The 14822-nt window shown below is 39.1% G+C and overlaps 1 protein-coding gene across 1 annotated transcript in view; it reads right to left on the bottom strand.

The window, feature by feature from the left end:
• Positions 1 to 14822, bottom strand: part of RFX4 (regulatory factor X, 4 (influences HLA class II expression)) — a 79225-nt gene that overhangs the window by 18030 nt on the left and 46373 nt on the right. The window contains exons 14-15 of the mRNA XM_010585453.1: positions 8157 to 8276; positions 6158 to 6319 (exon numbers count right to left, since the gene is read on the bottom strand). Of these exons, the coding sequence (XP_010583755.1) occupies positions 6158 to 6319; positions 8157 to 8276 (282 nt within the window). The remainder of the gene's footprint in view (positions 1 to 6157; positions 6320 to 8156; positions 8277 to 14822) is intronic.

Below are 14822 nucleotides of genomic sequence, written 5' to 3'. Positions count from 1 at the left end.
ACACTCCAGCGGGGTGTCATTTGGTGCTCTAACGGTAGAGACAACCTTGGATGTGTTATGACCAAGGATATTTGCGCTAGGCCTGTTTTCACATGCCTGCATTTTCTGTCATCAACTCTTGAATTTTCAGTCTTTCGTGTCCTTCCCATTGAAGAGGACCATTGAGATCCCTGAGGGCAAAGAGGAGGCACGTACATTTGAGCTAGCACATCAGTGCTGCTGTGGCTATGAGCAGTCATGGTTCCTTGAGTTGAGGAAAAGTGTTTAAGGAATCCTACCTTCACTAGAAAATACAGTTTATGTGGAAGGGGCCAAAACTCTTTATGCGGTCACCAAAGAGCTTCATGTGAAAACAAGAGAAAAACTGTTTTGAAAATATCAACAACTTGTCTGCAGAGTATTTTGGTGAAACGTTTCAATTTCAAAAGGTCAACATATTTTCCTAGTGTTATTTTCCAAAAGAAAATTTGAAACTTTTTTTCAAAACAGGCCTAAATTCAAAAGGCAAAAACAAAGGCAAAAGAAAGAAAAGAAGGACAACAGAGATGGTGAAAAAACCCAGATACTTATTTTTAGGTAACATTACTGGGTTTTTTTCACTTTTTCGCTTTTTAAATTCACCATAAAACAAAAGTTTTACTTTGACCTGATTTTTATTTTTTCTAAGAAAAAAATCCACCATTTGTCCTGGTTTCAGCTGGGATAGAGTTAATTTTCTTTCTAGTAGCTGGTATAGTGTTATGGTTTGGGTTCAGTATGAGAAGAATGTTGATAACACACTGATGTTTTCAGTTGTTGCTAAGTAGTATTTAGACTAAGTCAAGGATTTTTCAGCTTCTCATGCTCAGCCAGCAAGAAGGCTGGAGGGGCACAAGGAGTTGGGAGGGGACACAGCCAGGACAGCTGACCCAAACTGGCCAAAGGGGTATTCCATACCATGTGATGTCATGCCCAGTATATAAACTGGGGGGACTTGGCTTGGGGAGCAGATTGCTGCTGGGGACCTAACTGGGCATCGGTCGGCGAGTGGTGAACAACTGCATTGTGCATCACTTGTTTTGTATATTCCGATTCTTTTATTATTATTATTATTGTTGTTATTGTTATTGTCATTGTCTTTTTATTATTGTTATTGTTATTATTTTCTCCCTTTCTGTTCTATTAAACTGTTCTTATCTCAACCCACAAGTTTTACTTTTTTTCCTGATTCCTTCTCATCCCACCAGGTGGGAGTGAGTGAGTGGCTGCGTGATGCTTCGTTGCTGGCTGGGGCTAAACCACGACACCATTGAGCCAAAAATCGCATGACCTTCTTAGTTCTAACAAGAAGCAATAATAACAGGGCCAAAATATCCTTTGCATTTTACCAAATATGGTTAATTTGACTGGTCCCAGCCATTGTGACAGCCTCCTTTTCTTTTTTTGAAAAATAGTAGGGATCTTATCTCAGTCTGATGAAAATGAGTCAGTCCAGGACAGCAAGTTGTTTCTTGTGCTCCCTGCGGGAAGTCAGACTCCTTGGATGAGAAGATTTGGCCACTCCTGGCATTCAAGTCTAACTGGCAGCTACCTCAGTTCAATTTTAAAATAAACGTTCAGGGTGTAACATGCTTTGTGCCTGGCCAGACAACACAGAAACAAACACAGAGACTAGGTCTTGCAGTGGAAGAGTTGTGAATATCTTTGTTTAATTTTCCTAACCAAGAATTGTCCCCAGTACTACGGGATAGTACTTCACACAGCTGCTCTAGGAAATACTCACTTTCTTTTGGAGGTTATGATTTAGAAACAAATGTATGTTGGGTTTTACTCTGGATTTCCAGAGTGACAGAAAGCTGTTCAAATTATTTTTTTCAGGATGTTCTTGGGAATCTACAGTTGCCTCACTTCTCTTTGCCTCTGTGGAAGGGATGCCATTATTTTCAGTGACCTAGTCACAAAGACAGAGAGGAAGGATAGAAGACGACAACAGATTTGCAGATGTGTGTATGTATACATCGGGTCAGCTAGGATACTGCCAACATTGTGGTGGGTGGAAAAAGAGGAATGAGGAGGGTCTGAAAGTTTTTCCTAGTTAGCTTTTTAATACCCGCCTATGTCCCAGCCGTATATGATTAATTTCCTCAGCTGGCTGCAGAATTAACTCCAGGAGACGAAGTCTCTTTTAGATATGACTGAACCCAACTGAACTGCTTTCTGAAATAAGCAAAAACAATAGTGATTGAGCAACATTGTGCTCTGCTTTGTGTTCTGAACATGCAGGGTTTGATTAAAATAGGGAAGTTAATTTATTATCACTCCTTTTTCTTTTCTCTTTTAACAAAAAATTTGATTTTGAGGATACTAACCAAGAGGCCATCTGACCTGTAGGAGAGCGAAGTATAAATGGAACTATCAGTCCAACAACAGCCCTGTTGTCATTGGTGCCATCATGTACACCAGTGCAGAAAGAAACAAAAGTTGCTTCACGATGCTGCATTTTGTATTTACTTTATGCTGAAGTAAGTGACCACACAGGTACAAGCAAGACACTCGCAGCACTGTGTATTATGTCTGATAGTAAGCAGTACTGTCAACCTCAAGCAATCAGAAATCTGGAGTCAGACCCCCATTCTGCCCCCACACAACGAAGGGATTATCTTAACTTTCAGCTTTAGAAAAAATACAAGCCCTTCCATTTGGAAGGGGGGAATTGCTTTTTGAAATTGGAAACTTTGACTTTTATACTCTGTAGCTATGAGAATTAAATTCTGTTGAACAAGAGGTGATGTTCTCACATATTCATATGAGTCCAGGAGCTGAAGCTTCAAGGAAAATACAGAGATTTGTTGTACTCACACACACAAATATAAGAGGTGGTAGCTCTGTGCAAGTATCTCCTGTGCCAGATTCCCAGAACATTAATACCTAGCCCAGACTTGGAAGACCAGTGACCTTAAATGACCCTTGCTGACCTGAGGAATTATGTCACACACACATTTCTTGAAACTAAACAGTAAACTGCATAGATTAGTTTACTAACATATTTGGAACTATTTACAATTCAGAGTTCATTTCAGGTTGTCTAAAAACCATTGCATTGGCAAATGAGTAATCACAGCTTTAAGAGGGGCTTTAAGAGAGAATAGCATAGTCAGCCATATAGCTATCACTTTTATTACAATATTGTTGCAGTTTGAACAATCATTAATCTGGCCTTTGTGATTTAGAAAGGATGGAAGCTAATTATCCTTTTAAATGTCTAGTAACTTAACAAAAAGTTTTAAATAAAATGTTAGCTGAGCCATGACAGATGTTCTACCACAGAATGCTATATACAGAATTTACCTTTCTTTTGCTCGGTATCATGTTTAATCAGTTTAATTTGCTGGTTTTGTGCTGACCAATGACTCAAGGCAAAAAGGTTAAAATGCAAGTTTAATAGTTAACTTTTATTGCTAATGCCACAAGCAGGAAAGAGTTAATGATGCCTTAAATTGGGGAACTGAGAGCTAGTAGTAACCAATGGAACTAGCTCTCAAGATTTGCAAAGCATTTGCAGAGTTTTACATTTACCTCATAAAAGACACATAAGAGAATCAATAGAGTGTACTTTAAATATATCTCTCCAGAACAGAGGTTCCTGTTCCGAAATATTCTATACATTAATGCCACAAATCTGTATATGGAATAGTTTGATTATATGTAATACATCTTCAGCATTCCTATTTTAAAGTATAGCAATTTCCTATAGCTGAAACATGGTTGTTATTTTATATTACTTCATGTCAATGAACCCTGCATTCCATGGTGTAATGTCTAGCAAACTAAAAAGGTGATCAGTTCATCTGCATGATGAACATGGGAAATGGAGGTATTACTAATTGCCCAAATTAAGACCAGGAAATAGCAACATACTTATATTTAATCTTAACAAGACCACTACTTGCATTGACAAATTTGGCTTGTGCTAGGCAAAAATGATTTTCACACTTGCAAAAGTGAGACTGCACCAGACTGTAAGAATAAAATCCAATTCAACAAACCAAAAGTTTTTAAAACAACCTTAAAAGGAAAAGCTGGAAAAAACAGAGAGCTAAAATAATCAGAAGTAGCTTTCTTCCCTAAGAAGTTCTGCTATGGGAACAACTACGTCAAGTTCTACTGCCTGTACTGTGGGAGCAGGTCCTTCAACCATTGTTTCCAAGTGATCCTGCTTCTGGCTTGACACTTCAAACTAGCTGACCTTGGCCTTACCAGGATATAAAAAATTAGAGAGTGAGAGAATAAAACAGACTATAATAAGATAATAAACAACATGAAAACAAGAAGGAATTGCGTTTGTAATGTTTGTGTGAGTCCATTCCCAGGCATTACTGGTGGGATTCAGGAGGGATATGTAAGACCCGTGCAGTTCCCAGGCCTGCCCAGATCTGTGCCTAAGTCAAGTACCTAAGTCAAGTAAGCTGAAGGTGGAAGCCCACATAGCTGACAAATAGGCTATTATATAAATATGAAATAAGCTTTGGGTTAGTAGTTATGATAGTCACATAGAGTTGCAGTCTCTGCAGCCTAAACACAAGTCCATCAAAGCTCCATTCCTGTCAATGCCACTGGAGAGCACACAGTTTCCTGCTTTTCAGTCTTTTACTTCTGGGTACAGTTCTGCACCATACTAAGTTCTGGTTATAACATCACAACGATCCCATTGGGCCACAAGGTCTACAGAGCAAGTTACCCACTTTTTTTACTGAGTCTTTCACCTCAGTTAGTCTGTTTAAGCCACCATTGTATTTCAGTGTTTCCAGACCTGAACATATACACCACCTCCAGTGTTGTCTGATCCAAAGCAGTGTGCTTACCTGCCATGTCTAGGAATCATGTGTCACTTTTCTAACTGTTCTGGGGGTAATACCATTCTATTTCCCTCTTAAATATGGTATAGTCTCCAACAGTGAGAAAACCTTACGTTTCGATGTAGGGACAAATGTTCTTAAATCTCTTTCCACCACAATTATGCACTGTGCTTCCCTGTGGCGCCTTTGAAAACATGAAAAACCTTTGTCAGAAAGATTTATTAGTCCTTTAGCCACTGCCAAATTCTCCAGTGTGGTAAATCATCACTTTCTGACATTCTTTCATGAAGATTTTGTAACTTTTCTAGTACGTCACAAAAGTGATAGTTTCCACATTCTGATTATACACCCATTTCACTGAGGAGCAGCAAAGCTGGAATTTCACTGCCTGGAATGCCTTCTGAAAGTCATTCACATTTCTGCCTTTTTTTTCCCCATAAGTTAAGAAAACACTGTCTTTTGATCATACAGACAATCCTGCCCGCATCCAAAAGGTAATGAGTGAGTTTTACATTAGAACACAGAGGATGGTTACCCATTTATACAGAACAAACAAGAAGCCAGTTTTGTGCTTATTGTTTTCTGACAATCCTGCCCACAAGTTGAACACGTTTAAGCACAATTTTTTTCATCTGTGGGCCCACCAGTATACAACAACCTCATGAGTTGCCATAATAGAGTATGCAACTGAAAATAGGCTTCAGACATGTAATTCCTAGTCTCTAACATTAAAAGATGAAAGTTACCAATGAAGTGTAAAACATTCCCAAGAGAAACTTGTGCAGCTATTTAAACATATTTGGGTCTCAATATGTTGAAAGATACCACCACTAGTGGTTCAGTATTTTGAAAACCTCACTAAACCTTAAAATATCTGGCACATTTCCTTGAAATATATAGAATTTTTCATAGAGACTGACTGCTCTTAAAGTCATTGAAGATGCTCAAATGTGCTATTCATAAATAATTCTTTTGAGGCATTGCTAGAAATATGAAAAATTGGATTGATTTTTAAAACCATTTAGAAATAAAGTGACAGGTCTGCTCTTCTGAAGGCCTCAGCTACTGAAGAGATACTGGTATGCTGAGGTCTGGGATCTCCTGTTAGGCCTTTGGACTCCACATGTCAGATTTTTATCCTGTTAGATTGCACATCATGTTTGGATACAGTGTGAAGGCATAACTGATACTTTAAACAGACTTCTGTTTGGGAAGGCTTCTCAGCTCTTGAAAGACAGCGTGTGGTGTTCTCAGGCTCAGTTTCAGGTGACTAAGTGCAAAAGTCATCTTCAAGCAGATCCAGCTGCTATAAGCCTACTTACCTGTTGTAGCTGCTATGACACCATACTCTGGGGACTGATTGCTGACAGGTGAGGGGGCAGAGGGCACTTCTACTGAGGTGGCAGATTTAGCTGGGGAGAACGGCACTGGGGAGGGAGTTGGAGGAGCTGGTTCACTCAGAATAATTTCTTCTCGTAGTTCTGCTGCAGGATGAGAGAAAAATCATCATACATAGTTAAAGGTAGAGTCAAGGAACACTGAGAAACGAAAAAAATTAATGCAAGCAGTTAAATTCTGTAGGCTGTATTTCAAGAAATGCATTGCAGGAATCGCAACTCTTTGAAAGAGTACTTCTATTACATTCAGCATTACAACCTTCAGTGTACTTTCATAAGACCTTTTAAAGGAAAGCGCTATTTTTCCTGTTGTATAGATAGGAAACTCATGCACTGACAACTTAAGGTTTATATTCCTGTAATATATTATTAGATATCTAAAACTAGGAGTCCAGACTGAGTCAGGCACTCCTACTCATTCTAGAGACATTGGAAAGAAACAGGAATCTCCAGGGGTTTCCAGTGGCTTTTGGCCATGACCTTCTCTCTTCATGGCCTAAAGAGAATGACACTCTGGATAGTTCTAGCTGCTAAAGCTATGTGGAAAGTACACAGGGATAAGCAACTTGTTTGTCAAAAACCCAAGAGGCTATGGCAGGGCAATGAATTAAATCCAGGTCTTTCAACACATAGAAGATATTACCCTAATCACTGAAATGTTCTTCCCATAAATCTACAGGGTGACAACCTAAGCCAGAGCTAAAATGAAGGGTGGAACTTTCCAAATGTGACAGAGGGGTTTAACTTGCCAAAATGAATGGGAGATGCAAGGAAGGTAAATCAGTGAGGATCCCTCATTACAAGGGTGTCCTGGTTTCAGCTGGGATGTAGTTAACTGTCTTCCTAGTAGCTGGTACAGTGCTATGTTTTGAGTTCAGTATGTGAAGAATGTTGATAACACTGATGTTTTCAGTTGTTGCTCAGTAGTGTCTAGACTATAGTCAAGGATTTTTCAGCTTCTCATGCCCAGCCAGGGCACCTGACCCAAACTGGCCAACAGTGTATTCCATACCATGGGACGTCCCATCTAGTTTAGGAACTGGGAAGTGGGGGGCAGGGATTCGCCGCTCGGGGACTGGCTGGGTGTCGGTCGGCGGGTGGTGAGCAATTGCCCTGCGCATCATTTGTACATTCCAATCCTTTTATTACTACTGTTGTCATTTCATTAGTGTTATCATTATCATTATTAGTTTCTTCTTTTCTGTTCTATTAAATCGTTCTTATCTCAACCCAGGAGTTTTACTTCTTTTCCTGATTTTCTCCCCCATCCCACTGGATGGGGGGGGAGTGAGTGAGCGGCTGCGTGGTGCTTAGTTGCTGGCTGGGGTTAAACCACGACAAAGGGGCTGCCCTGATCAGAGAGACTAAAGGCAATCTCTTCACTTCTGTTCTGGCGAGTCAGGGCAGAGTGAGTAGAGTAGGACTCGGAATATACTTCTGTACAGGCACTTAGAACATAAGCGTACCAGAAAAGATAGCTTTGGTTTTTGTCTTTGCTCAGTTCTCCTGTCTCTCCCTCATATTTAGACTGGTAAAATCCATTAATATCAGTGAACTTATTTAGTGTTAAACCAGGGTGAGAGAGAGAATCAAGACCAGGTTCACTGAAATACAATGGTGGCTTAAACAGACTAACTGAGGTAAAAGACTCCGTAGAAAATCTCTTACTAAAACACCAAGTGTGTGCTTAGGAATGGGGTTCAGACACCCAGAGTTACATCAGGCCAGGCAGGCGTCTTTCAGAATGTATTAACCAGGGACACCCCCCTCACAAATGACTTACTTCAAATCATGATGGAACTGAAAACCACTTTGCTCCTAGATAAGCCTCACTGGGTTAGATGATGATACAGAAATGTCCTAATGTAGGAAATAGTGAATACAGTGGAACAAAACAACAAAAGGTGAATAAAAGCACACTCACCTGTGCTTCCTTCTCCTTTCATTGCCCTCATTAGCTCATTAGCTCTCTCCTGACAATGGAGTGATTCTAGCAGGTACAATACATAGTCATCGAACATCAAGTGAATAAGGTGAAAAGACCCTGGTAATAAAGTGAACAAACAAAAAAGCCATTGACTGTCTCAATACACTCATTAAACCAATGATTATGGTATTCAACACAAACAGTACTGAGTAAGACTGCCTCCATATACTACTGTCACAGAAGTATCTCTCTTACTCAAGGTAAGAGAGGTCAAAGTAAAACTGGGGACTAGCAAACTCTGTTCACTCCTGGATTTATACAGGCTTATACAACGAATTATTGTGGGTTTAGGGTGCAAGGAGGCTGCCTAGCTGAGAGATGGGACTTGATGGAGTTTTATTCTCCTACATTAGTACTGAACCATTTAGACCATTACACTAGAGTGGAATTGTTTCCTTTTATCTAAAGGACCAGGTATAAATTCCTGTCAGAAATAGAATCCTGAATTGGCTGCTTTAGTGACAGGTCCTGGTATGAGTTTTCTAAACTACCTGTGTCATTGGACAAAGAAATGAGAGAGTAATCAATAGGAAGGTAGAAACAATCTCCCAAATCTCCTGATGGTATATCTCCAGCGCGTTGCGTGGACTGGATGAGACATCCATTAACTGCCAAACATAGAGGCATTAGCAGCAGTTGTGGATGTCTTAAATGGAAAGACTTGTGCCAAAGCTTTGCTCTGTCATACTTCTCCTACCACATTATCTTTTCCTAATTATCAGTTTGAATCACATCAGCAGCATAACATTTGGCCTGTTTCTGTGCTTACCTCTGAAGATGCCATGGATACTATGTCTTAACTGCCATGACAGGAATGTGAAAAATTTAAGGGCTAAAGAACTTAAGGGAAGAGTATGGACAAAAGAAAATGTGGGGGATGGAGTCAAAAAATACTTTGAAAATTAATAGTAAAAGGAGATTATATGGATAGCCATCTGCCACAAATCCTTAAACAAGCTTTGAGTACAGATGGAGAACTTGCTAATGTTGTTAGAAGGAAGGACTGGGTGATGCTATGGACTAGAGTAATGAAAATGAAATTTAATAGTACACTGTAAGAAATTCTGCCCTTAGAGATTTACATATTATCCTCTGATTTATATACCACCCCTATAGAAACAGAAGTATTAATGTTATTGCACAACGCACTGGTGAAACCTCACTTAGAATATTGCATATAATTCTAGTCACCTATGTTCAAGAAAAATTAGTACAAGTTGAAACTGGTATGGAGAAGATTACCAGGGGGATGCAGGGAATGGATAATAGATTTTAAATGACTAAAAATACACGGCTGGCTTCATTTTGCAGAAAGGAAGTGAGTTGCTTCCCATAATTTATAAAGAAGGATAGATGTCAGGGATGGTGAAGAAATGTTTGCTCTAGAGCACTCATAGCCACAAAAATAGATGTGTAAGAAGAGAACATAGGTGCATTTCAGAGGAAAATTAGAGGAACAAAGCATCAGAGCCAAGACATTGTGTAGTGTCCTCCTGAAAGGAATAACATTCATCTGCATGGGAAGGACTGACAAGTATCAAGATGGAGTTTGGTCAGTTTATGCGATAGCCTCCATGACACAGAGTACCTGTAATAGCCTCAGACAGGATTTGATCCTACAATGTTTGTTTGGTTGGTTGTTGGGTTTTTTTTAAAAGCTCGTATGTTTATTTAGACTTGCATGGAATATTATAGCATGTTCATATAAGTCATTAAATAACTCTGGCAACTGCAAATGCAGTCACTTTAAAATAATAGCCAGTCCAGCAGCTGGCTTAAACCAGAGAAAGCTCACCAGCTGAGAGGGAAACAGAGATCAACTATTGCCAGACAAAAAAACTGCCTCATCTTGATGTGTTCCTTTCAAAATTCCATTACTACATTTTGAGGAAAAACATTTCCCTGGGAAAAAAATGCAACAAGTTTCAAATTCAATCAAATTTCATAATGATTGGTTTCTTCACAGGAAAGTTAGGTCTATCTTGGGATACTAGCTTTTATGACAACAAAGCATAACTACCCCTACTCCAACTTCTCTACTCAAACATACTGTTGAAGGGCAGAAGAAGTGGTTTGAAAGACCCTATATCCTTATACAATTCTAGCTGGCAATTCAGCTTTCAAAGCAGCTCTGAGCACATTCTTTTTCTTTGTGACCTGGATGGTCTTTGTGTTTCATTCTCTCACTCCACGGCTGCATGGCTTCTGTCGTCACTGATACAAGCTGAGCACACACACTGGGAGCTGAACGTACGCCTTTGTGTTCTTGGGCAAGGCAGCACAGAAAAAGGACATACATGATTGCAACACCTTTGCTATGGGGAGGAAATCTGGCTGTCAGTGAACCTGAAGCACTCAGTTTTTCATTTGTTTCAGGTATCCATGCAAATCAAAATGGTAACAAGCTTGCCCAGCCTTGCAAGGGTAAATAGCAGAGATCTTAACTACTGCAGAGAATCTGTTTTTAGAAATCTTTTGGGCTCAAAGTCTTAAATAAAGTTCTATTCAATTTAGCAGTACAATAAAGACAGCAAACCTGGCTGATCACCTTGTTACTGACCTAGGATTTCCCCAGTGGAAAACTAGATTACCAAGAACCTCCACAAAATGCTCACTCTTCTTCTGACTGCAGTTTTTTAGTGGAAAGTTTCTATGGACTTCTGTGCAGTTGCTACTGATAAGTATTTCCAAGTAAGAAAAATGGGCCTAAATACTGGCAAACTTCATGTGGTGGTATAAAGCTCAGGGTATTTAGTGTTCCCCATCAAACTCCTTATTCACCTTTAATTAAAAAAAAATAAAATTAAATTAAGGAAAGTTGCTTGTAGTTTCATAAAAATATTTGGAAGTGACAAAAACCCTAAACACTAAAATGCTAGCAAGCAAACAACAAAACCTCAAGTTTTGCTATTTTTAAAAAATGTCTTTGTTTTTGGGGGGTCTAATGTTTTATTTTGAAGGCTTGGGGTTGGCAATACTGAATGCAGCATTTAAAAACACTCCAGTGCCCTTGTCAGTCTTTTGAATTTCTCTCTTCCTCTCCTATTATTTCTCCCACTGTGTATTTTTAAACTCTGTATAGAGTTTTTGAGCCCAGAATTTGCGTGAAAGACACTAGACAAACAAGTTGTTGGTACTGAATGAATGCAATATTTTTACATTTTTAAATGAGTCAAATGAAATGTAAGCTATAGAGTGAAACCAATATCAGGGCACGCATTTCAGCTACACAGTGAATAGCTATTCAGCACAAAGTACAATAATTTATTCTGTGTTTGCAAGCTACTGTTTTTCACATGAAACTATTTGGTTTTCAAGTATATCTTTAAGTACTGAAACGCATCCAACTGTGGCTGGTAAACCATACACTTATTTAGGAAGAGGTAAGAAGGCATTCAAGAGACTGTAGTTGCAATAAGAAATAGCATTTGGCTCTAATTTTCAGGAGTTAACAGAAATCATGGCAATGTTTACCCAGCTAATGTACAGTAAGTATCAGCAGCTATTAACAGATACTGCCATGATGTGTAAGTAGCAAAACAACAGTGAGATTTCCAGATCTGCAGAAAATCATGGAGCTTCTATTACTAATTAGTTACTTTATAGACTGGATGCATTACCCAAACACTGCCACCAACTGTGCCTTTGATATGCATAGACAGGAAGGAGGGAGGGAGGGAAGGAGGCAGGCAGAGAGGAAAAGGGAGAGGGAGAGAAGCTTTTTTCTGCCAGGGATTGTTTCAACCTGCCCATGCCACCATGCTTAAAAGCTTTGCAGAATCAAATCTCTGTGCTAGCCAGTGCAGTGGCAGGTATTCCAGCTTCCTCCAATCAGATTTCTGTGTCATATATTTCCAAGATAAACGTATACCATCCTGTATATAGTAAAGATTCCATCATTAACACATTATTTTACTTTAAAAATAAATTACACTGTGAGCATCTGAGTATATATATTGCTTGAGGTGGAAAAAATAATTAAAAATGCATCCACTGAAACTGTTTCCAATGCAGTAAAAAGGCAAAACATTTTATCTAAGTCAAGAACAAAGCTATATAGATGTAAATATTTAGAATAGTAAATCAGTCTTTGTTTCTCTCCACAGAACTCACTTAAATATATACATTATTCTGAAAAGCTAGAAGGAACTGTGCAAAATTAAGTGCAGAAGAGTTTCTGCCATCTAGCTCTGAGCTGTTTACATTCAGGGGTTATTCTTTTGGAACTCGCTCAACTCTTAATTAACGAGCAATGTGTCAAATGGCCTTGCAGTGAAAAAGTAGCATCATTAATACAAATTACTATAAATTTGTGTCCATGGCTAAATAACATTTGGGACATTTGGGGGGAAACAAGGGATAGCCCAGGCTTCTGCCTGATAGGATGAGAGTATGGTTTTTGTATCATTCTCCCCTTTGAAAACCTGAAGGCTCAGATCTCCTGCCTCCACTGGAGTTGCACCTGAGCAGGGAAAACTCCACCCTGTATAAATAAGGGGTAGAATAGGGACTGAACCAACACTTGTCACATCACCTCCCAGGAGAGAACCCACCTAGCAGGCTGCAGGCCACTGCAGCTCAACAAACGGTTATGTGGTTTGTACAAAGTGAAATAGTTTCAACAGAAAAGATGAGAAAACCTTCCCGCAGGACAACTCCTTTAGCCCTTTGGTTAGAGATCTTGTTCTGGCAGTGATTAACACTGCTTCAAGACTGCTGAGGCAGGCAACTGTGGTCTAAGCACCAAAATGTGGCAGGTGCAAAAGGATTCTCTTTGATTTTACTTTATTAAAAATAAAGATTTCTGAATTTGATGAAAATCCCAAACTATCTCAGCATCACACTGAGCACGATAATGATTTTTTTTTAACTCTTGCTTTGCTACCAAATTGAAAAGCAGTTGTTGATGGAGTGCTAATTATAACACCACATACCCATGAAAACCCCATCAGCTATGACCAGCACATTCTTTCCCTGACTGTGGTTACATATAAATGTATCAAATTAATTTTCAAAGGTGTGTGTCCATTGAAGAAGGAGAATCATGCATTTGTATACACAAATATACTCAGTGAACTAAAAAGACAAAAAACCCACCCCAAACCCTGCAAACTTAGCTGAGCAGTTAAAGTTCTCAAAAATGAGACATTCAAGAGCCAAATTTATAACAGAGACAACAGGTAAGTTATTTTGGTAGATCTGACATATTATATTGTAGTGGGTCCCAAACTCGAACCAACAAATAATTCTCAATCTCCTCATTTACTCGCTACATGGCAAGTTCATAAATGTTTCTATTAATAAGTAAGAAATCACAGCTGAGGATCCCTGTACAGACAGTCCAGACAACTGGTGGTCTAATATCTGTTTGGGGAATCCCCTTTTGATTAAAGATGGTTTTGTGATTGATGCTCTGAAACAGAGAAGGCTTGATTAGGTTACAAACATATCCTGAACAGGAATAAAAATACTGTCGTAATACGAAATTCAGTAGCAATAACATATCCTTAGGGGCAGTTTAATGTCAGCATTTCATGACTTGTGACAGCATAACCTCAACACTGCACTAATGCAGGATGTTTTTTCATTTGTTGGGTACTGGTGTGTTTCACAGGTTAGGATTATGCCTGCAGAGAGAAGTATAGCAACCCAAAGTGCTAGAAAACAAAATTCAGCATTTATTCAACACTCATGCAAAGGGATTTTTGAACACTGGGGGAAAGTATACTGTTAAGCAGTATCAGCTACTTTTATGCCCACAACAAAAGAAAAGCTGCAGTGATTCAAGTCGCTGACTCAAAACAAAATGAGTCCTAGAGGAGGTGGAAAATAGATGTGACCAGGATACTGGTGCTGAAAACAAGCTAGCAGATGGAAATTGTGATCATCTTGGGGATGCTCACTATCCTGATGTCTAGTGGTGACTCACTAATACCTCCTTGGAAAACTCTTTACAATGGGAAACCAACGAAAGTATTTTCAGATTAGAATATAAATACAGACCATATTGTGCCTATCTCTGATTGGTATCTGAATTTATGCTATTAGATGGTTCTAACAGCATAAAGGACATCAAAGCTCAGCTGGCAGAAAACTTACAGTTGTTCAATGCAGTGCCTTCATAAATTCATTCATTATTAATCTTCTACTAACATATTCAGAAAAACGTGCATTTATAAAAACCATCCCTCATGCAAAATCTGGTCCCGAGTGACTGTGAATGTTCACACTCATGACACAGCAGTCCATTTTCAATCATTCCTCCTTTTAACTTATTTTAATCTGAACTGTTTGTATCCCAGGATTCAAGACAAAGCCCCTTTTGAAACTGTGTAGAAAAGCAATATGCTTTTTCATTTAAAAAGTAACATTCTATTTTTCCACCCTGACTGATTTCTAAGAGAATGGAAGAGAATCTGTCCAGGGTACGGGAACACGCTCATTTTGCAAAGACTAGTTTAAAATGCTATGTCCTTTAAAAGCAGAGCTGGCAAAGTGGTTCACTGGACACCTTTTCATCCACTTCGGCGCAAAGTCATCTCTCTTAGCATAACACGTGGTCAGAGTGGTTTGGGTAACCGGCTCACTTTGCACTGAAGTGCA

Source organism: Haliaeetus leucocephalus, unplaced genomic scaffold (genome assembly GCF_000737465.1).
Source record: "Haliaeetus leucocephalus isolate CR32 unplaced genomic scaffold, Haliaeetus_leucocephalus-4.0 Scaffold101, whole genome shotgun sequence".
In the NCBI taxonomy this organism is placed as follows: Eukaryota; Metazoa; Chordata; class Aves; order Accipitriformes; family Accipitridae; genus Haliaeetus; species Haliaeetus leucocephalus.
The sequence above is the reverse complement of the archived record's forward strand: the minus strand, read 5'-3'. Positions and strand labels throughout refer to the sequence as shown.